The sequence below is a fragment of the Salmo salar genome, chromosome ssa13 (assembly GCF_905237065.1).
Source record: "Salmo salar chromosome ssa13, Ssal_v3.1, whole genome shotgun sequence".
Classification (NCBI taxonomy): Eukaryota; Metazoa; Chordata; class Actinopteri; order Salmoniformes; family Salmonidae; genus Salmo; species Salmo salar.
The window spans coordinates 19,950,058-19,973,993 of NC_059454.1; the positions used below are offsets into that span (position 1 = coordinate 19,950,058).

At 42.0% G+C, this 23,936-nt stretch overlaps 1 protein-coding gene across 5 annotated transcripts; it reads left to right on the top strand.

Annotated features, from left to right (window-relative positions):
• Positions 1-1,569: 1,569 nt before the first annotated feature.
• On the top strand, positions 1,570-18,018 carry LOC106566592 (YTH domain-containing family protein 1). Of its 5 annotated transcripts, none has more exons than XM_014134744.2 (6): positions 1,570-1,968; positions 2,646-2,670; positions 11,925-12,022; positions 13,023-14,664; positions 15,152-15,199; positions 15,341-18,018. In XM_014134744.2, the coding sequence occupies exons 3-6, from the start codon at positions 11,931-11,933 to the stop codon at positions 15,368-15,370; spliced, it is 1,812 nt and encodes a 603-aa protein (XP_013990219.1). In that variant the 5' UTR covers positions 1,570-1,968; positions 2,646-2,670; positions 11,925-11,930; the 3' UTR covers positions 15,371-18,018. The 5 variants fall into 5 exon arrangements, with proteins under 5 accessions (XP_013990219.1, XP_013990220.1, XP_013990217.1 ...); XM_014134745.2 differs by having other exon boundaries at positions 11,925-12,004; XM_014134742.2 differs by having other exon boundaries at positions 1,571-1,968; positions 13,018-14,655.
• Positions 18,019-23,936: the final 5,918 nt, after the last annotated feature.

Below are 23,936 nucleotides of genomic sequence, written 5' to 3' on the forward strand. Positions count from 1 at the left end.
TGCACAAACTGTCAGAATCAGTCTTAGGGAAGCTCATCTGCGTGCCCGTCATCCTCACCAGGGTCTTTACCTGACTGCAGTTTGGCATTGTAACCAACTTCAGTTGGCAAATGCTCAACTTCGATGGCCACTGGCACGCTGGAGAAGTGTGCTCTTCACAGATGAATCCCAGTTTCCACTGTACCGGGCAGATGGCAGACGTATGGCGTTGTGTGGATGAGTGGTTTGCTGATGTCAACGTTGTGAACAGAGTGCCCCATGGTGGCAGTGGGGTTATGGGATGGGCAGGCATAAGCTACGGACAATGAATACAATTGCATTTTATCCCATGGCAATTTCAATCCACAGAGATACCTTGATGAGATCCCGAGGTCCATTGTCGTGCCATTTATCCACCTCATGTTTCAGCATGATGCACAGCCTCACGTCACAAGGGGGCTGTGCATCATGCTGAAAGCTGGAAGCTGAACATTTCCCCGTTTTTTTCATGGCCTGCATACTCACCAGACAAGTCACCCATTGAGCATGTTTGGGATCCTCTGGATCGACATGTAAGACAGCGTGTTCCAGTTCCCGCCATTATCCAGCAACTTCACACAGCCATTGAAGAGGAGTGGGACAACATTCCACAGGCCACAATCAACAGCCTGATCTACTCTATGTGAAGGAGATGTGTAGCATTGCATGACGCAAATTACGGTCCCACCAGATACTGACTGGTTTTCTGATCCACACCCCTACCTTTTTTAAGGTATCAAACCAATACCAACTGTACATACCTTTGTGTGCCTCATCATCAGTATACCTGCAGGCAAACTCACACACAAAAGTGAGCCGTTCAGCCATCTGTGCCCAATGCAGATGGACTACTGATTGTCAATGGGTTCGCTGCCTTACAGAGGGGAGAAGAGAGAAAGGGAGACTATAAGTAGAAGACCAATGAGCCTTCTTCAAGGAGGTGGTTAAGGCGTATTAGGCCTAGGCCTATACTTTAATAGAAAATATATCCAGGATTTATAGCCGGGGTCCAGGGTCCATCCCCCAGATTTTTGTTGTTAGAGACTTAGGCCTAAAGCTCATGATCTTTATTTCTACAGTTTGCATAGCTCATGATGGAATTTCAGTAAGCATTTCACTGTAAGGTCTACCTACACCTGTTGTATTTAGACAAATAACATTTGATTTGATTTGAATTATAAACATCTTCCCTGGCCTTGCCTACATGTCTTACACATCCAATGTAGATCTGTTAGGCAAGGGGTTTTATCTGGATAGCCTAATATTTATTTCTGCATGATTTAGGCCTAGGAAAAATATTTTCTTTGTAGCCTATAGTATAGGCCTAAATCCCTGTGTCTGAATGGGACATTGTCTGGTGTCTCTCACAACAATAGCAACATTTTACTATTTATTGAAATTACTGCCCCTCATTGTACCATGCATCGTACCTGTTTTGCATAAACTTCCCATAAACGGTCACTAGAATCATTCTAACCTGCCAACACTGGTCCACCATGCAGGGCCACCCACCTTTCAAGAAACCCAGTGTCGCTGACGTAAAGCTCAGTCTAGAACCCGGATGGAACCAATGGGATAGAACAGCCATTGGGGGAAGTGCTGCACACTAACTGTGGAGGGATCTCTGGAGTGAAAAAAAAAGACGTAAAAGATTCAACTGTGGACAGAGATTGTACCGGATCCAAAAACAATATTCTGTGGAGATCTAGAACTATTATCCGGACTTATTTAAGCTTGGACATTGAATCCGAGCGGACCGGATAAGATACTTGCACTGTGGGAGTTGATCTGGGGATACAAGCAGTGGAAAAACACTTTAGCTAGCCTAGCCAGCTAACTGAGCTAGGAACCATCGAAACCCGGAGCATCAGATACACTGACCTGCTAGGCTCCGTGCGAATCCAGGGACTTGCTTAATGAATTATGTCTGCCACAAGCATTGACCCTCAGGTAACGTTAGGCAGGACGATGCATCACGCCGGGCAGCAAATATGTTAACTAGCTAATTAACCTTACTTAGCCAGGTAACGTTAGCTACGTTTCAAACTAATTTAATTGTGCCAGGCGGTTGTTGGCAGGCTAACTAACCGGTTTGTTCAAACGAAGGACGTTTTGCAACCACATATTTGCATAGTTTTACTGTACGATGTTTGAGGGCAAACAAGTAGCTAACGTTGCGAGTAATGTTCGCTAGGTAGCTAACATCTTGCTAACCTGCTAGCTAGCCAACTCTTGTTTAGAAACCAGGGGTTAACTAACCTGATAAGCTAATATTTATATCGGTCATTGGTTAACGTTAGCTAGTTAGTTAGCTAAATAGGCGTAGCTAGTTAGTAAGTTAACTAGCTATCTTGCAACGTTACATCGTTGCTTGATGATCTTGTTAGTCATATTTAGGCTATGCGTTTAGCCAAAAAGCTAGCTGACCAACTCACTGATGGGATTTTCCCATGGTGTTACGTAGCTAGCTAGACAGAACTTTTAGCTAGCTAGCTAATGTTAGTCTGATCATGGTTAGACACTTGTCAGCTAGGCCCAGTTAGCTAGGTAAGTAATGTTTGGTGAAGCTCCCTTTGGCTAACATGCATGTTTTCTTTTATTCCCGGCATGATCCAATGGGGATGCAGAGATCAAAGGGACAAGCATCTAAAGGTAAGAATCATAGCATTTGATATAGCTAACACATGTATCTATCAAATAGGCCTATCTATAACCAAAAGAAAAACAGCCATATATTTAGCTGCAGTTTTAGAGAAAATCTGGCTGTCCCAGTGGGATAACTTTTTGTAGAATCACTTTGGGTTAGCCCAATAATGAACTATAAGAGCCTAACGTTATCCTTATAGTTAAGGGACCTTACATGTTATGTTAGGAAAAGTGAATTGGTTCTGACAGCAAAATTCTAATTGTGAATCGATTCTCAATTGCTGTATGGTTCTAGAAACATCAAGCCCTCTACTTTCATATTACATCAAAATAAATTCACAAATGCAAAATATATACTTACTGTAGGCCTATGCTGTTTTAACAGTTGCAGCCCACAGTATTTGTAGTGCTGAGCAATTAGTGCTTTGTGAGTTCGGGCGAGTTTCGATTATTAAAAAATAATCACAGATTTCGGTTTTAATTATTTCTGTAAACAATAAATGCACAATGCATTAAGTGGGTTGAATGCTATAACACGTAATGCAGAACAATTAATAAAGGACCGTTGATGGTAGTGACTTCCCTTTACTGCTTATTTAAGCAATAAGGCCCGAGGAGGTGTGGTATATGGCGACTATACCACGGCTAAGGGCTGTTCTTAGGCATGACGCAGCGTGGTATATTGGCTGGTTACCAAAGTAATTAGAGCAGTAAAAATAAATGTTTTGTCATACCCGTGGTATACGATCTGATATACCACGGCTGTCAGCCAATCAGCATTCAGAGCTCGAACCACCCAGTTTATAATAGTTCTTATACCACAGCATTGTTGAAGACTCGTTTCTGATTTGCTAGAAGGGCATTCTAGAATGGACATTAAAACTAGATAATGGAGACAGTTGGAAAATATTTTGGGACAGTTGGAAAAGATATGGTAGTGACTTCCCGTTACTGCTTATTACTTATTACAAACTGGGGGGGTTTGAGCCCTGAATGCTGATTGGCTGACAGTCGTGGTATATCAGACCATATACCACAGGTATGACAACATTTTTACTTCTCTAATTACGTTAGCAAGTAGTTGATAATAGCAATAAGGCACCTCTGGGTTTGTGATATATGGCCAATATACCACAACTAAGGGCTGTGTCCAGGCACTCCACATTGTATTGTGAATAAGAACAGCCCTTAGCCGTGGTATATTGACCATATACCATGCCCGCTGGATACTTGTTTCTAATTGGCTAGAAGGGCATTCTAGAATGGACATTAAAACCAGATAATGGGACAGTTGGAAAAGATATTGGGGTACCTTGCAATCATGAAACAACATGCACTGCATTTCAGTGCTAGAGGTGTTACTACAGACCCTGCTTCGTTCCCAGGCTGTACCACAACTGGCTGTGATCGGGAGTCCCATAGGGCGGTGAACAATAGGCCCAGCGCCGTCCGGGTTAGGAGAGGGTTTGGACTGGGTAGGCTGTCATTGTAAAATAAGAATTTGTTCTTAACTGGCTTGCCTAGTTAAATAAAGGTTCAATAAAAACATGCAGACCTTACTTGCTGCAAAGTTACAGAAGGCTAAACCAACAACTACACAACTGAAATTGGATACATTGTAAACACAGGTCCAACAAGGAAAACGTAGCTAGCTAGCATTGATTTGTTTGTGCAGAGACATATTTTTTGGAGCATCTGATGACCTAGCACGGTGAGTGATGAACATGAACTTCTCTGGTGCCTACTGTTGCTGTCATGACACACGTGGCGCTATGATGTCAAATCCTCTCACGTTTCTAGTTTGACCAGCTGTTTTCAGCAACATTTTTTATACTGTTGTCATGTTGGCAGGTTTGCTAGCAACAAACTATTTAGCTAGCTTCTAGCCCAGTATTTGATATGCAATGCGATCTCCTCTTAATGAACAGTTTCAAGTGTCCTGATGAGAAGTCAAACTTGTCTTGCTATGACAGGCAACATTGGGCATTATCATCTCACTGTTATGGATTTATCCTACTGAATATCAATAGAAAACGGCTCCTTTGCCGTTATTCTGTATGCAGAGGTCGTGACTGTGTTAGCCATAGCTAGCTGTCTAGCAAGCCAGGGATAACAACGTCGCGTCCATAAATATCAAACGAACTACTGGGTCGTCTTCATAAATATCAAACGAACTACTGGGTCGTCTCCATAAATATCAAACGAACTACTGGGTCGTCTCCATAAATATCAAACGAACTACTGGGTCGTCTCCATAAATATCAAACGAACTACTGGGTCGTCTCCATAAATATCAAACGAACGACTGGGTCGCCTCCATAAATATCAAACGTACGACTGGGTCGCGTCTCTAGCAACCAAAATATGAGAGGATGAATTTGCTTATATAAATGAAAACATCAACAAAATGTTTTTCTTTCTACTGGTAAATGTGTGCTTAGTATTGTTTTCTTTGGAAACTGTGGTATAAATGGGATAAATAGCTTAAACAAACGCAACAGAATCAACTTTGCTGTTATTCTGGCTGCAGCAGTCACTATCATCCAGAAGGCGAGGTCAGTACAGGTACATCAACGCTGGAACTACGAGACTAGCCAAGCCATCACTAGCTGGTCTCTACCCAGTACCCTGCCCTGAACTTAGTCAATGTCACTGGTCGGCTACCATCCAGTTACTCAAACCTGCACCCTAGAGGCTGCTATGTACATGGACATGGAACACTGGTCACTTTAATAATGTTTATGTACTGTTTTACCCACTTCATATGAATATACTGTATTCTAGTCAAGGCTATCCTATTCAACTATTGCTGTACATAGAATTGTATATCTTAAGTATTCTTCAGATATACTACACATTCTATCCACATAATGTCTATACATCCCATCATAGATATATCACACACACACTACCACCGTTCAAAAGTTTGGGGTCACTTAGAAATGTCCTTGTTTTCGAAAGAAAAGCACATGGACAAAAACATTTAAAATAACATCAAATTGTAAATGACTATTGTAGCTGGAAACGGTGGATTTTTTTATGGAATATCTACGTAGGCGTACAGAGACCCATTATCAGCAACCACCACTCCTGTGTTCCAATGGCACGTTGTGTTAGCTAGTCCAAGTTTATCATTTTAAAAGGCTAATTTATCATTAGAAAACCCTTTTGCCATTATGTTAGCACAGCTGAAAACTGTTTTTCTGATTTAAAGATGCAATAAAACGGTCCTTTAGACTAGTTGAGTGTCTGGAGCGTCAGCATTTGTGGGTTTTATTACAGGCTCAAAATGGCCAGAAACAAAGAACTTTCTTCTGAAACTCGTCAGTCTATTCTTTTTCTGAGAAATGAAGGCTATTCCATGCGAGAAATTGCCAAGAAACTGAAGATCTCGTACAACGCTGTGTACTACTCCCTTCACAGAACAGCACAAACTGGCTCTAACCATAATAGAAAGAGTGGGAGGCCCCGGTGCGCAACAGAGCAAGAGGACAAGTAGATTAGTGTCTAGTTTGAGAAACGGATGCCTCACAAGTCCTCAACTGGCAGCTTCACTAAATAGTACCCGCAGAACACCAGTCTCAACGTCAACAGTGAAGAGGCGACTCCGGGATGCTGGCCTTCTAGGCAGAGTTCCTCTGTCCAGTGTCTGTGTTCTTTTGCCATCTTAATCTTTTCTTTGTATTGGCCAGTCTGAGATATGGCTTTTTCTTTGCAACTCTGCCAAGAAGGCCAGCATCCCGGAGTCGCCTCTTCACTGTTGACGTTGAGACTGGTGTTTTGCGGGTACTATTTAATGAATCTGCCAGTTGACAATGTCTACACTGTATTTCTGATCAATTTGATGTTATTTTAATGTGTGTTCTTTATATATCTCACGCACACACTCCGGAGTCGACGTTGCTCGTCCTAATATTTCTTAATTCCATTCTTTTATTTTTAGATTTGTGTGTATTGTTAGATATTACTGCACTGTTGAACTAGGAACACAAGCATTTCGCTACAGCCTCAATAACATCTGCTAAATATGTGTATGTGACCAATAACATCTGCTAAATATGTGTATGTGACCAATAACATCTGCTAAATATGTGTATGTGACCAATAACATCTGCTAAATATGTGTATGTGACCAATAACATCTGCTAAATATGTGTATGTGACCAATAACATCTGCTAAATATGTGTATGTGACCAATAACATCTGCTAAATATGTGTATGTGACCAATAACATCTGCTAAATATGTGTATGTGACCACGGGTCACGTCTCTAGCAACCAAAAGATGAGTACGAATGTTTTCTACCGTTTGTGTTAGAGGTCGACTGATTTTTATGATTTTTCAACGCCGATACCGATTTATTGGAGGACCAAAAAAAGACGATGACGATTTTTATATTTTTATATATACACTGCTCAAAAAAATAAAGGGAACACTTAAACAACACATCCTAGATCTGGATGAAAGAAATAATCTTATTAAATACTTTTTTCTTTACATAGTTGAATGTGCTGACAACAAAATCACACAAAAATAATCAATGGAAATCCAATTTATCAACCCATGGAGGTCTGGATTTGGAGTCACACTCAAAATTAAAGTGGAAAACCACACTACAGGCTGATCTAACTTTGATGTAATGTCCTTAAAACAAGTCAAAATGAGGCTCAGTAGTGTGTGTGGCCTCCACGTGCCTGTATGACCTCCCTACAATGCCTGGGCATGCTCCTGATGAGGTGGCGGATGGTCTCCTGAGGGATCTCCTCCCAGACCTGGACTAAAGCATCCGCCAACTCCTGGACAGTCTGTGGTGCAACGTAGCGTTGGTGGATGGAGCGAGACATGAGGTCCCAGATGTGCTCAATTGGATTCACTTCTGGGGAACGGGCGGGCCAGTCCATAGCATCAATGCCTTCCTCTTGCAGGAACTGCTGACACACTCCAGCCACATGAGGTCTAGCATTGTCTTGCATTAGGAGGAACCCAGGGCCAACCGCACCAGCATATGGTCTCACAAGGGGTCTGAGGATCTCATCTCGGTACCTAATGGCAGTCAGGCTACCTCTGGCGAGCACATGGAGGGCTGTGCGGCCCCCCAAGGAAATGCCACCCCACACCATGACTGACCCACCGCCAAACCAGTCATGCTGGAGGATGTTGCAGGCAGCAGAACGTTCTCCACGGCGTCTCCAGACTCTGTCACATCTGTCACGTGCTCAGTATGAACCTGCTTTCATCTGTGAAGAGCACAGGGCGCCAGTGGCGAATTTGCCAATCTTGGTGTTCTCTGGCAAATGCCAAACGTTCTGCACGGTGTTGGGCTGTAAGCACAACCCTCACCTGTGGACGTCGGCCCTCATACCACCCTCATGGAGTCTGTTTCTGACCGTTTGAGCAGACACATGCACATTTGTGGCCTGCTGGAGGTCATTTTGCAGGGCTCTGGCAGTGCTCCTCCTGCTCCTCCTTGCACAAAGGCGGAGGTAGCGGTCCTGCTGCTGGGTTGTTGCCCTCCTATGGCCTCCTCCACGTCTCCTGATGTACTGGCCTGTCTCCTGGTAGCGCCTCCATGCTCTGGACACTACACTGACAGACACAGCAAACCTTCTTGCCACAGCTCGCATTGATGTGCCATCCTGGATGAGCTGCACTACCTGAGCCACTTGTGTAGGTTGTAGACTCCGTCTCATGCTACCACTAGAGTGAAAGCACCGCCAGCATTCAAAAGTGACCAAAACATCAGCCAGGAAGCATAGGAACTGAGAAGTGGTCTGTGGTCCACCTGCAGAACCACTTCTTTATTGGGGGTGTCTTGCTTATTGCCTCTAATTTCCACCTGTTGTCTATTCCATTTGCACAACAGCATGTGAAATTTATTGTCAATCAGTTTTGCTTCCTAAGTGGACAGTTTGATTTCACAGAAGTGTGATTGACTTGGAGTTGCATTGTGTTGTTTAAGTGTTCCCTTTATTTTTTTGAGCAGTGTATTTCATTGACCTTTGACTTTTGGATGTTCTTATAGGCACTTTAGTATTGCCAGCCTAATCTCGGGAGTTGATATGCTTGAAGTCATAAACAGCGGTGTGCTTCAAGCATTGCGAAGAGCTGCGGCAAATGCAGGAAAGTGCTGTTTTGAATGAATGCTTACGAGCCTGCTGCTGCCTACCACCGCTCAGTCAGACTGCTCTATCAAATATCAAATCATAGACTTAATTATAATAAACACACAGAAATACGAGCCTTTGGTCATTAATATGGTCAAATCCAGAAACTATCATTTCGAAAACAAAATGTTTATTCCGTATGTGAAATATGGAACGTTCCGTATTTTTATCAAACGGGTGGCATCCCTAAGACTAAATATTGCTGTTACATTGCACAACCTTGAATATTATGTACAATTCTGGCAAATTAATTATGGTCTTTGTTAGGAAGAAATGGTCTTCACGCAGTTCGCAACGAGCCAGGCGGCCCAAACTGCTGCATATACCCTGACTCTCCTTACACTGAACGCAAGAGAAGTGACAATTTCGGGCACCGCATTGATTATATGCAACAAGCTAGTTAAACTAGTAATATCATCAACCATGTGTAGTTAACTAGTGATTTATGTTAAGATTGTTTTTTTTATAAGATAAGTTTAATGCTCACTAGCAACTTACCATGGCTGCCTGCAATCGCGTAACAGGTGGTCAGCCTGCCACGCAGTCTCCTCGTGGATTGCAATATAATCGGCGTCCAAAAATGCCGATTACCAATTGTTATGAACTTGAAATCGGCCCTAATTAATCGGCCATTCCGATTAATCGGCTGACCTCTAGTTTGTGTGCATTCATATTGTTTTCTTTGGCAACTGTGGTATAAGTGGGATAAACGGTTCTGTTCTGTACATTACCTTGGGAAAGTGAACTCTACAAAGGGACTCCGCTCCGCCTCGTCCCGCTGCGTCGTCCATTATTTCCAAGGTAATGTACAGAACGTCCGTGTTTATCCCTTTACTTAACCATTTATTCACTTTAAAATATTTCAGTTGTGTATATTGCATTTGTTTTATTTGATGACTTTCATGCCAATTAATCTCAGAGCTGCTGTCTGACAATAACAATTGTAGTAGTTCAAAGTAAATAAGGCATACTTATGACTCCTGACGAGCAACTATAAATCACTTAGATAATGTATTATCAGGTAGAGACCCTCTCGATTGCGCATCTTCTGCCTCCTCTTCTTCAGCCCCACACAGACCGGATAAGTAGGCACACAATGGATTATGGTGATTGTACCTAATTACCATGTTTTCTGCGCTAAACTGTTGAATATTGGCCTGTTGGAAACTATAACTCTATATTACATCGCACAATGGGCTTGATCCAATTTATCTCTAGAGAAACTGCATTGAGCTCACAGAAAAAACCTGAATGAAATGGAATGTAAATAATTGAACCTACATTGGTAAATGAGTTGTTTAAAAAAAACTCAAAATAACCACCATTTTGTTTTAATCCCTCAGCACTGTTTTTCAGTGACAACACGTTTGTGGCATCCGTCTTCTGTTTATGTACAGGTGTTCGGAGAGGAACACCTGTACTAGCTAATTAGAACAGGTAGTCGACTGTCTTCCATCTGTTTTTCTGTAAACAAGCAGTGTAACATGGAGATATGGCCGTGTGGGAACCCTAACCCTATAAATGTGTGTAGTAATTTACCATTCCTTTTTTTTGAATTTCTCGCTGATGAAAGATGTGTTCCTTATGTTTCCAAAACCGGACCACAAGCAATGCGTGGCTCTTAGCAAAAGCCTCTCACCTTTTACCCAGGCACATTTCTATGGCAACGAGTCCTTCAGCTCTAACTTGCTCCGGGGCAGGCTAACTCACGGCTGTCTCCACATAGCCCGAATTAAATGACATGGCCACGAGTTGAGGACCAATAAAATCAGATTCTCTCAATCTTGCAAAGGACAACTGATTTAAAATATTTTAATAATAAAAAAAATTGTTGGTATTTTAACATTATCACATTACACATTTAGTAATGACATAATGCATTTGTGACTTCATGCACAATAACACTTTTGTATGACTTAAAACAATGATTTAATCGCTACGAGTGGGGGAAATAGGTGCATGTGGTTGTGCATTGATAAGCATACTAAAGTCAGCATTAACGATATGTTATAAAATATAAAAGCCTGATTTGATGTTTCAGCATTGTCTCAATGAAGAGTTTGGTGTTCAACTAGGTATGTGTGACGTGCACGCGCAGTTACAGGCCTGCTAGAGTTAGCAGCAGGCGGACGAGCAGCATCCACTCTCATAGTACGGGTGAAAAGCCTGAGCTGGAATGTGAAGCTAACTGAAGCTGGTTAGCTTTAGAAAACCCTGAGTAGATCTAGCTTGCTTCGTAGGATAACCCACAAGGACAGCCCAAGAACCTTTTTGGAACTTTTAGTTTTTCTTAGAGTAGCTAGCTACTTGGGGTACATTTTTGATCTACGCTGGTGGTCTCTAGTCCGCTGCACACGGTTACAGCTTCACCTCACGGAACACCTATCTGATCTAGATCGTGTAGGCCTAGCTGAAGAGAGTATCTAGCCTGGTACCTTTTGCATGTCAGTTAGCTAAACAAACAATAGTCAACAGCCTATTCTACATTTGTTTGCCATAGATTAATGGTGGAAGTTGTTGTGCAAAATTCCAGTTGATTTATTAGCTAACATTTTGCCATACATTCTGGATGAGTTGACTTTGACATACAAACTTATACTGCACACCAGATATTATTCAGAATATATTTATACAAACCAGCCTCAAATTCTCTACACGCACACTTTAGTGACTCGCTGATTATTCACTGCTGGTAGGCTGTGACGTTGATTGGTGTTGTGACTAGCCTTTAATTGTGTGTTAGACATTGAGGCAGGCAGGCAGTGACACACAGCACAGGCCTCATACTGACACTGCTGGAGGGGTGTAGGTCACTGCCTGATTCACTTCCAGGATACGACTGGTCTCCTAGCAAGTGCCAGGTGGCTGTCAGTCATATCACGATGATGCGCGCAGGTTATTTGTGGAGGATGACACCACATGCGCATGCTGGGTGTCAGTGTTAAGGCTGCCTTGCCTACTAAGCACACTTCCAAATGCCCTTCACTGAACTGAACTGAACTGAACAGTGCATTGCCACTCACCTGTTATTGTTGAGAGAAATGATTGCTGATTGCTTTTTGCCAAAAGTCCTAACTCCTGTGTTGTTGTTTCAGTGCAAAATGGTTCGTTGCATCAGAAGGAGACTGTCCACGACACTGACTTTGAGCCGTACCTCACTGGCCAATCAACCCAGGTGCGTGACTGGCCGCAGGTGATAATGCTGACCAGTCTTTCATGGGATAATGTTGACATTTTCTTGTTATTCAATTCTGAATTTCCATGACAGGGGGTGGCAGTTTTTGTGTTGAAGCTGCAGTTGGAAGTTAGTCTCCATTTGTATCAAACTGATTTTAAGTGATGGGTTATTAAAGCTCTTTATATCAAGGTTTCAGATTTCCCCAATGTAGACTAGGTCCCTCAAATTCAGATCTGGGACTCAAAGCCAGTTCCACTGCTTTTTTTCCTGTTCTTCCCTCTAATCAGGGACTGATTCAGACCTGGGACACCAGGTGGGTGCAATTATTATCAGGTAGAACAGAAAAGCAGCTGTACTCAGTAGTAGGGTAAGATGTGAATATGCCTGGGCTAGGTCTACATTTTACACTTGGTTTTCAGTGGAGCAAAATTCTAGGTGGATGTTTCCAGTAGAAGAAAGCTCAGAGTCAGGTATTGCATATTAAGATTCAAGTGTCTTGAATGCCTTAGAAAGACAAATGACACATTATTTCCTCACATGAATCCATAAGGAATGTAATTGTCACCTAGCTTTTCACTTAGAGGGCAAAACAGTTGATGTGCAGGAGATGATAGCGTTTGACTTTTTTATTTTTAGTTTCTAAATGTGGCCTTCTGACCCTTGTACCCTCTATTCTCTATTAGTTTGTCATTTAAAATGGATGCCAGAAAGGTCTCATGACCTTGTCTTTTGAAGAGCGATTGATTGTTTCCAGTGAGGGCCTCATTTTGCTCCTCTCACAGAACAAATCTGCCTTTGCAAAATTACATTTTTGGTATTACTTTCTCATTGCCATTCTTTTAACCCCACAGTTTTGTCCTTGTGGGTCCATATTCTTTCCATTTACTAGTTGAGTGTTTTGTGATTAACTGTTTATTAGTGCTGCATAATGTGAAGCAAACACCAAAATACTAATGAAACAACTTTTTACATACCGGATATAGATTATTGTAATTGTTCTACCTCCACAGAACAGCAGCTACCAGTCCATGACCGACCCCTACCTGTCCAGCTACTACGCCCCCTCCATCGGCTTCCCCTACCCCCTCAGTGAGGCCCCCTGGTCCACCGGTGGAGACCCCCCAATCCCTTACCTCACCCCCTACGGACCCTTGAGCAATGGAGACCACCACTTCATGCCCGATACCGTGTTTGGCCAGCCTGGAGGGCTTGGCAGCAGCATCTACCCCCACCGCTTTAACTTTTTCCCTGAGAACCCGGCCTTCTCCGCCTGGGGCACCAGTGGCTCCCAGGGCCAGCAGACTCAGAGCTCAGCCTACGGTGGCAGCTATAGCTACCCTCCCAGCTCCCTGGGTGGCACACTGGTGCCTGACGGCCAGACAGGCTTCCACAGTGACACCCTCAATAAGGCCCCTGGCATGAACAGCCTGGAGCAGGGCATGGTGGGCCTGAAGATTGGTGGTGACCTCACAGGCCAGGGGTCAGGGGTCAAGGCTGTGGGCTCTGTGATTGGCGGACCGCCGGTAGTGGCACAGGGGAACGGGGGTACGTCCATCGGTATGCCCCCACCCAAGCCCGCCTCCTGGGCGGCCATCGCTAGTAAGCCGGCCAAACCCCAGCAGCTGAAGACCAAGGTGAAACCAGGCATGCCCAGCCCTGGGGGAACCCTGCCCCCTCCGCCCATCAAACACAACATGGACATTGGCACTTGGGACAACAAAGGGCCTGTGAATAAAGTGGCCCAAGCCCCCATGCAGCAGCAGCAGGCTATGAGCATGCCCCATGGCCACCCCATGCAGCCCCAGAACCCCATGCAGCAGAACCCCATGCAGCCCCCTCCCCAGTCCCTGCTGCAGCAGCAGCAAATGCAGCCCATGGCCTTACACCACCAGCACCACCAGCCCCCTCCTCAACCCTACCAACACCAGACCCAACCCCCACCTCCCCAGACCCGCTGGGTCGCACCGCGCAACCGTAACCTTGGATACGGGCAAGGAGGGGCCGGCATGGACGGTAGCAGTATGATTGGCATAGTCAGTGGGGGTAATGGCGGTCCCGCTGGTTCTGTCGGTATGGTCCCTGGTGGAGTGGAGAACCACCCGGTGTTGGAGAAGCTGCGTGCCGCCCACAGCTACAACCCCAGGGTGTTTGAGTGGAACCTGAAGAACGGTCGTGTGTTCATCATCAAGAGCTACTCTGAGGACGACATCCACCGCTCCATCAAGTACTCCATCTGGTGCAGCACCGAGCACGGCAACAAGCGCCTGGACGGGGCCTTCCGCAGCCTCAACGGCAAAGGACCCGTTTACCTGCTGTTCAGCGTCAACGGCAGCGGCCACTTCTGTGGCGTGGCCGAGATGCGCTCGTCCGTGGACTACGGCACCAGTGCCGGCGTGTGGGCGCAGGACAAGTGGAAGGGCAAGTTTGACGTGGACTGGCTGTTTGTTAAGGACGTGCCCAACAGCCAGCTGCGCCACATCCGCTTGGAGAACAACGACAACAAGCCGGTGACCAACTCCCGAGACACTCAGGAGGTCCCTCTGGAGAAGGCCAAGCAGGTGATGAAGATCATCGTGGGCTTCAAGCACACCACCTCCATCTTTGACGACTTCTCCCACTATGAGAAGAGGCAGGAGGAAGAGGAGGAGGTACGCAAGGTGTGTTAGATACACTGGTCTTGTTAAATCCAGTCCATCCACTCCTAGTCTTTATGGATGCTAAAGAACCTGCCTCCAAGAAGTGTTTGTTGTTTCAAATACAATTCTTTGTTGTTGGTAAACATTTGATTGACATTAGCTATCATCTTGGTGAAGATGGAATTTCATCAGTACATAGAACAGGGATCTCAACCCTGTTCCTGGAGCACTACCGTCCTGTAGCTTTTCACTCCTAACCCAGTTGTAACTAACCTGATTTTAAGGTTATCAACCAACTAATTGTTAGCATCAGGTGCTGTAGATTAGGGTCGGAGGGAAAACAGGACGGTAGCTCTCTAGCAACAGGTTTGGAGAGCCCTGATATAGAGCCTACCATTTCATAGCCCTCTTCAATAGATGTTCATAAGAGTTTGCTCTCTCTAGGGCTGAATGTCTTTGTGTGTGTGCTTAAATGACTTCTCTTCACTCCCTCTACTCCTGCTGTCAGACCTTTGAGCCGCCTGCACCCATCCAGAACCGGTCTCGGCTGGAACAGGTACATGTCCAGTTTCTCTGTCTCTCACCTGGAATCTGACATTACTGTTATGATGACGAGGTGTGGAAGGAACATTTTGGTCACTGATGTTTCGATTGTGTTTTTCAATGTTATTCATGTCCTTCTCTTGTCTCCCCGCAGGAGCGCCAAAACAGGAGTAAACAGCAGTAGAAGACATTTATCCTTGGCTTGATCAACAGTTACACTAGGACATTCGATTTAAGAGACAGAAGAATTCAGAAATTATATTTAAAAAAAAGTATTCTTTTTTTTCTCCTATTTAATCCTGGTGAATTTCTGCCACCACCGTGGAGACTTGCGCTTTCCGCCCCCAGGTACCACCCATCACCTTTTGTGCAGGGATAACAAGCTGAGTTCATGTATTACCTAGCCACCACCATCACATTGTTTTAGTTCTGATTGACTTCGTTTTTTTACGTTCTCTCCATGTACTCTTTCTCGTCAGACTGGATTTGTTTTTGACCTCTCCTGGCCCCTCCCTTCTTACTCTTCCTCGAATTGAATCAGGGTTTGACAGCACCAAGGAGAAGAGAGAATATCTGCCACTTTATATTTCTGTACAATCAGGAACTGCCGTATCCTGCCCCTGTTTGTCCATTGGGGGGCGGTGTTGCCATCCTTCAGAGGTTTAACTGTGCCAACAGGGTTGGAGGATCCCAAAGGCAAAACATTTTCAGACTTAGAACTGTGTGTGATAATGAGACTTCAGCGGTTTATCTATTTTTCATTCAAAATCAACAAAGTCTATATTTTATGGCTTACTACTGACAATTTTCAGTTCAGAAAGATGATTTTTCTGGAGCCTTAATATTTAGTTTTCTAGTTATTGATGACTTGTCAAAAGAATCTTTAACTGACAGTGCTGGAGAAATCAGGGATAGTCTGAAGTCAGACTCGGGACATTTCAAAGGTGGAAGTGTGCAAAGGCCTCTGGGAAGGAAGTAACTGATGGGTGTCCTCCACGACGACGGAGCTCTCACCATCTGAATTGAAAATTATACAATTTTACATCCCTAACACCCCTCCACTTTGTTTTGATAAATGACATTTGTCTTGAAGAAGTTGTCATTATCAGGAGCTTATGTTCATGTACTCAAGCCAGTCTGAGAGAAATGTAGCATTCACCATTTTAAATGAATTATTTTATAGCTAGAATGATATGCTGTAACTGCTACATATGAATGAATTGTTTCTCTATTTGGAAAAATCACTTGGGTTAATTATCCGTTCATCATAATTCTGTCTTAATCTGTTGTTTTGTTTGACTTTCTTCTCAAAATGTGGTTTTGCTGTAAATCATGTCCTTGGTAATGCTAAGATTTAACTTAGGAGCCTGTAGTCATGGAGATGACCTGAAATGAATAACTGATTTACTCTCAAGAGTAAGAAAACAAATAAGAACTAAATATGGTTTCTGTGTTTTTTTTGTTGCTCAAAGTCATTGAAAATAAGTCAGTGGTATCAGGAAGTATCTATCCATCAAGATTGATTGGTGGTTGAACATCGAATGATAAACAATTATCCCTCTAATTAATAGCCCACAATGTGCAATCATGCAGGCTGCAATCAGTCTGGTAACCTTGATTACATTGTGGTTAAACACTATACAACCCTTTTGAGTAATGGTTGGCACAACGATTTCTTTCTAGTACAGTTCCTTTACTGACAGTACAGCAGTATTTCCTTTGTTCTCTTACTGATCTCAGACATGCTGGATTCCCATTCTGCACAGAGAGACGGGGTAGAAACTGTTCTGAGTGCCATTCAGTCCACTCGCTTGTGTTGTAGGTTTATTCTGACTTGAGCATTAAACCTGGAATTCTGTGACATCACAGTGTGTGTGTGTGAGCAAGAGAGAGACATGGATGTGAATGCTGTCCCTCACTGTTACTGCACATCAGTGGAGGAGCTATAGGACGACGGGCTCATTGTAATGGCTGGAATCAAATACCTGGAACGGAGTCAAACGTGGTTTCAATATGTTCGATATCGTTCAATTGATTCCATTCCAGCCACTACAATGAGCCCGTCCTCCTATAGCTCCTTCCACCAGCCTCCACTGCTGTACATGAGTGTGAACCGCAGCTCTTGTGTTCATAAAGTTGTAACAGTGTCGTTACTTGCCATGTGTGTGGATCAGTTCCAGACTTGCTGGATGTTTGTATCAGCACAGCCCAGTCTCATGTTGGTTTTATCTGTAGTCTGTTGCGTAGCTGCTCTTTTCCCTGGCTGGTGTAGTGTAGCCCCTGTATGTCTGGAGACATGACCTTTGACTTCTTACAGGGGACGTCCGGGTGCATCTCAATAGTCTAAAGTGGCTTCCTTTCCTCCATCTGCAGTAATGTGAAAACGGGGTTAAAGCCATATGGGGTGGATGATTTCTATGGTGTTTTCTTCCACAAGTTGTCTTTCACACCAGTATAGATGAAGGAAAGGAGACAAGTGGAGGAAGCCATTTTAGATTATAGACATTGCTGTTGTCTTTCTTTCGGTCAAGAAGCATGAGATGGATGTGATGCCTATAGTTCAGGACTTACATGCACGTGTCGAGTTGTTTGCTGCAAGGGGGGCCATGTGTATGGTTCTAAAATAAAGGATATGTCTACTACACTAAAGGAATAATGACATGAAATAACAAAATATTAATACAATGAATTATTGTATAGACTTGCAAGTAAACCACTTTAGCTATATCAGTGGGATCAACCTGTAAGGTTTTGAAAGCTCTATCTTGGTTTATAATTTTTTTTTTCCTTTAGAAAGAATCAAGCCTTAATAAACTGTATATTTAGCAACAATCACTTTGTCTTAATCTCATCATTACTGTTGATCATTCTGAAAAGACTACTTTTGTTAACTTGACAGTGATTCTGTTTTGTTTTTTCCTTCCATGTTCGAGAAAGGTCTTCAGGGGACGCTTTTTCAAAAGTTATCTGATTACCCCTATCGGATAGGATTAAATGTTAGAATTTACTTTTTCAAAAGTTATCTGATTACCCCTATCGGATAGGATTAAATGTTAGAATTTACTTTTTCAAAAGTTATCTGATTACCCCTATCGGATAGGATTAAATGTTAGAATTTACTTTTTCAAAAGTTATCTGATTACCCCTATCGGATAGGATTAAATGTTAGAATTTACTTTTTCAAAAGTTATCTGATTACCCCTATCGGATAGGATTAAATGTTAGAATTTACTTTTTCAAAAGTTATCTGATTACCCCTATCGGATAGGATTAAATGTTAGAATTTACTTTTTCAAAAGTTATCTGATTACCCCTATCGGATAGGATTAAATGTTAGAATTTACTTTTTCAAAAGTTATCTGATTACCCCTATCGGATAGGATTAAATGTTAGAATTTACTTTTTCAAAAGTTATCTGATTACCCCTATCGGATAGGATTAAATGTTAGAATTTACTTTTTCAAAAGTTATCTGATTACCCCTATCGGATAGGATTAAATGTTAGAATTTACTTTTTCAAAAGTTATCTGATTACCCCTATCGGATAGGATTAAATGTTAGAATTTACTTTTTCAAAAGTTATCTGATTACCCCTATCGGATAGGATTAAATGTTAGAATTTACTTTTTCAAAAGTTATCTGATTACCCCTATCGGATAGGATTAAATGTTAGAATTTACTTTTTCAAAAGTTATCTGATTACCCCTATCGGATAGGATTAAATGTTAGAATTTACTTTTTCAAAAGTTATCTGATTACCCCTATCGGATAGGATTAAATGTTAGAATTTACTTTTTCAAAAGTTATCTGATTACCCCTATCGGATAGGATTAAATGTTAGAATTTACTTTTTCAAAAGTTATCTGATTACCCCTATCGGATAGGATTAAATGTTAGAATTTACTTTTTCAAAAGTTATCTGATTACCCCTATCGGATAGGATTAAATGTTAGAATTTACTTTTTCAAAAGTTATCTGATTACCCCTATCGGATAGGATTAAATGTTAGAATTTACTTTTTCAAAAGTTATCTGATTACCCCTATCGGATAGGATTAAATGTTAGAATTTACTTTTTCAAAACTTAAAAATGGGGTTCTGATCCGCCGGATAGGGATAAGGATGTGGTAATCCAATCTGACCTTTAATCGGGGAATGTAGGTCATTTTGCATTTTTTAAAACTCGAAGGTAGTGATTAGGATAGTTTTCATCCCAAAAATCTGGATTATCTTGATCTCACTAGAAGGTTGGATTTAGAAAGGTGAAAGGCGCTACAACCAAGAAATGTGGAGGAGGTTTAAAAAATGTTCTTACATCTGAAAACCAAAGGTTCATTATGTTAAATTGACTACAGTACAGGTATGTGGTAAATTGTTATATTGACAAGTGTCAAATAAATGTATCTAATTATAAGTGACATGCAGGCTCTTATGTTTAATCAAGGTACCTTTATTCATGTGTACTGAACAAAAATACTGTATAAATGCAACATGCAAAAAATTTGAAGATTTGACTGAGTTACAGTTCATATAAGGAAATCAGTCAATTTAAATAAATTCATTCGGCCCTAATCTATAGATCTCACATGACTGGGCATGGGTGCAGCCATGGGTGGGCCTTGGAGTGCATAGGCACACCCACTTGGCAGCCAGGCCCAGCCAATCAGCATGAGTTTTTCCCCACAAATGCGATTTATTACAGACATAAATACTCCTCAGTCTCCCACCCACCCTCAGACCATTCTGCAGGTGAAGAAGCCGCATGTGGAGGTCCTGGGCTCGTGGTCTGCGGTTGTGAGGCCAGTTGGACGTTCTGTCAAATTCTCTAAAACAACATTGGAGGCGGCTTATGGTAGAGAAATTAACATTACATTATCTGGCAACAGCTCTGGTGGACATTATTGCAATCAGCATGCCAATTGAATGCTCCCTCAAAACTTGAGACATCTGTGGCATTGTGTTGTGTGACAAAACTACACATTTTATAGTGTCCTTTTATTGTCCCCAGCACAAGGTGCACCTGTCTAATGATCATGATGTTTAATCATCTTCTTGATATGCCACACCTGTCAGGTGGATGGATTATCTTGGCAAAGTAGAAATGCTCACTAACAGGGATGTAAACAAATGTGTGCACAAAATGTGAGAGAAATAAGCTTTTTGTGCATATGGAACATTTCTGGGATTTTTTGTTTCAGCTCATGAAACACTTTACATGTTGTGTTTATATTTTTGTTCAGTGTAGTTTACTCCTTTCTGTTTCCCTATGACAGTGTAGAAGTAGTACCACAACCTGTCCAATAGATGGTAAGGTGGAGTCCTGTTCAAAGCACTGAAAATCTGGATTCTGTGATATTGTGGTAGCTGGATCAGAATGATCCTATTATTTTCTGGAAAAAACAGCTCAAAAACGGACAGATTGATATAATCCCGATAGAAAAAGAGAGGATTATAGAATCCGTCTCATTCTGATCCCCCCCTTTTGAAACCTGACCCACACACATACATGTAACTGCCAAAATAATGGAAACACTAGAGTAAATGAGGGATACAAAGTATATTGAAAGCAGGTTCTTCCACACCGCTGTGGTTCCTGAGTTAATTAAGCAATTAACATTCCATCATGGTTTGGGTTATGTAAAAAAAATGGTCTGCGGGCCATTATTTTGGCTACCATAGCTATGGTTTGATGAGCATGAAAATGATGTAAACCATATGCCATGGCCGTCTCAGTCACCAGATCTCCGCCCAATTTAACACTTAGGCCCATGGGAGATTCTGGAGCCAAGCCTAAGACAGTGTTTCCCACCACCATCAACAGAACACCAAATTATGGAATTTCTCTTTGTAGAATGATGTCGCATCCCTCCAATAGAGTTACAGACATTTGTAGAATCTATGCCAAGGTGCATTGAAGCTGTTCTGGCTCGTGGTGGCCCAACGCCCTATTAAGACTGTTTATGTTGGTGTTTCCTTTATTTTGGAAGTTTGAATTGAAATCAGCTGGGTGATGATTTTGTCTGGCGATTATAATGTCTTGGACAACTATGCCATAGTCTAGGTCTATGTCTACGTTATAACATGCCGATATAGAAGCATATGAAGACAATTTGACTAGACTAGAGTGAGAAAAGGTGCAGAGCATGTGATGGTAATTCCTTGTCCGGGACAGTAGCTATTATTAGACTATAGGCTAATCGGCCTACATTTCCACAGATGACGAATTCTCTATTTTGAATATATCAGTAGACCCACAAGATAAGTAAAATAAAAATGTCAAATATATTGAAAGTTAAAAGTATCCTCAACTGTGAAATTTAAATGTATATACGTTTATTTGGTTTCTAATAGACTGGCCTACATGCGTACGTGAATGAATTTAAAACAAGGCTTCTCCTGCTTTCTAGAACAGGAACACAGGCATGGGATGGAACGAGATTCAGCCCAGAACAGAGTCAATGGAGAGGAGTCGTCGATGGCCTATGATGCCTGGGCAGCGCAGGGACCAAGTCGGTCTAAGTACGTCTCCTAGCCGTCATAAGGTATAATATATAGGCCGAACTGAACTACCAAAATGTAATACATTTTTATAAGCCCTTTGTGGATGTTAGGCCTAAAGGTAGGTTAGGTCTATTGTCAACGTTATAGTTCTTAATTCATCCATGCAACCTGGCGGGAGCTCTCCTTGGTCCTGAATAGGCTACACTACTGAGGAACTAACAGGCAGAGTCCATCTCCATTTGTTACAGGCATTCCTACTACGGTATCTATCTACAGGTTGCTTTATACCGGTAGGCCTATTTCACATAAACATTTCTCTGAAACCTTTCCCCTTTCCCAAAATCACCGACAATGAAATAATACATGCACCCTCAGCATTTATTTATTGGTTATGTTTTACACAACATTCCACGTGTATGCTACCCAGGCCAAGCATTGAAAATAGTTTCAAAAACGTGACACTGTTAAACATTTTCTGACATTTTTATCAGAATTGATTTCCTTAACAACCACTTACCTGAGAGATCTCGACAATACTCTTTCAATAATTCAGAAACCTTCAAATTATATGTATCCTCTGATTTATCGGCTCCATCAAACATGATTAGGCTATATATGGTATTCAGTCTAAAAATGTACTTTTTTGTGAATCAAAAGTCAAATCAAATCACATTTATTTGTCACATACACATGGCTAGCAGGTGTTAATGCAAGTGTAGCGAAATGCTTGTGCTTCTAGTTCCGACCATGCAGTAATATCTAACAAGTAATCTACCAATTCCACAACAACTACCTTGTACACACAAGTGTAAAGGAATGAATACGAATATGTACATAAAAATATATAAATGAGTGATGTCCAAACGGCGTAGTAGATGGTATAGAGTACAGTATACACATATGAGATGAGTATTGTAGGGTATGAATGGAGGCCTACTGCAGATTTATAATAAATGATATATTTGATGTTGTTTTGTAGGCTATTGTTTTACAGCAAAACCTTTTTTATATAGGCTGCATTTGAATGGACTAGGCTACTAGCATTTGTACAACCAAGCCAGCGAGGCATTGTTAATATGGTTCCTACCGGTGGCATTGACTCTTTAGCTCATGACAAGGCGTAATGACGGTGACCTGACCATACAGGCCTCGGGAAGTCTAGAACAATATGTCATTTTAATTCACTTCATTCATGTGTTGTCAGTTGGGCTACTTAAATATGTATTTAATGTATTTGGAAGCTGTTGCAATGTGTAATATTTGGGGACTTTGACAAGAATTTCTAAACAAAAAGTTGCCTAAACGAATAGCAATATGCCATGACATGAAGGCTTAGCCTATGGATAGTTATAGGCTACGTGAAATGCAAGGCAACATTCTAAGAGACTCAGAAATAGTACAGTTATGGTCACTGTTACCTGTCTTTGACAGCTCATTTGTGGGCCTTTTTACCAGACGAAACTTAAAATATCTTTGATAAAATGCTATTTATAGCTCTAGATCCACACACATGCTAACTTTGCAGGCTACCTATTTAAATGGGGAATATTTATATGCAGGGTATAGTTGGAAACATCTTTAGAGGGAACAGTTTTGTTATTATAATTCATGTCTCCGGTTTGTGACGCAGACTGCTGGACATGGCAGGATGGCGCCTTTGCCACATAGCGTTTCGATTAGCCTAGAGGCTACTTGTTTCAGTTGGAAAAATCGGTCTATTTCAATTATACCATGAGTTATCTCGTTTGAATGTAGGCCTAGCTGGTGTACTGAGCAATAGGCCTCTTTTAGTGCTGCCATGGAAGCGAGATGCAGCTTATATAGCCTTGATATTGTAATTACATTTCTCTCATTTAATTGATCGAATTTATAATTCAGTCCAAAACCATTAAATCACCTAGACTCAATTAGACCTATTCCACTGTGCAAAAACTGGTTGAATAAACGTTGTTTCCACGTCATTTCAACAACAACAAAAAACGTCATCAACTTAAGGGAATTTCATATTTTTTCTAACTTTTCACCTATTCAATGACAAGGTGACATTTTTTGTTGATTTCACGTTGAATTCATGTTAGTTGACAACTCGACGTAGAAAGGACGTCTGTGCCCGGTGGGATATTTGATCATATATTTATGAAGGTGGTTCTAGTAGCCTGAATGTATCCAAAATAAGTGACATTTTCTCGGGTGTACTTGCAATTTTGGATATTGCCCTCATATTTATCCTACTAGTTTTTCATTGATCTC

Excerpts from the sequence above, each read along its gene's own strand:
- LOC106566592 (XM_014134741.2), top strand. The coding sequence starts at position 1,942 with ATGTCTGCCACAAGCATTGACCCTCAG. Across the intron at positions 14,665-15,151 it reads AAGAGGAGGAGGTACGCAAG|ACCTTTGAGCCGCCTGCACC; the intron begins GTGTGTTAGATA and ends TCCTGCTGTCAG. Across the intron at positions 15,200-15,340 it reads ACCGGTCTCGGCTGGAACAG|GAGCGCCAAAACAGGAGTAA; the intron begins GTACATGTCCAG and ends GTCTCCCCGCAG.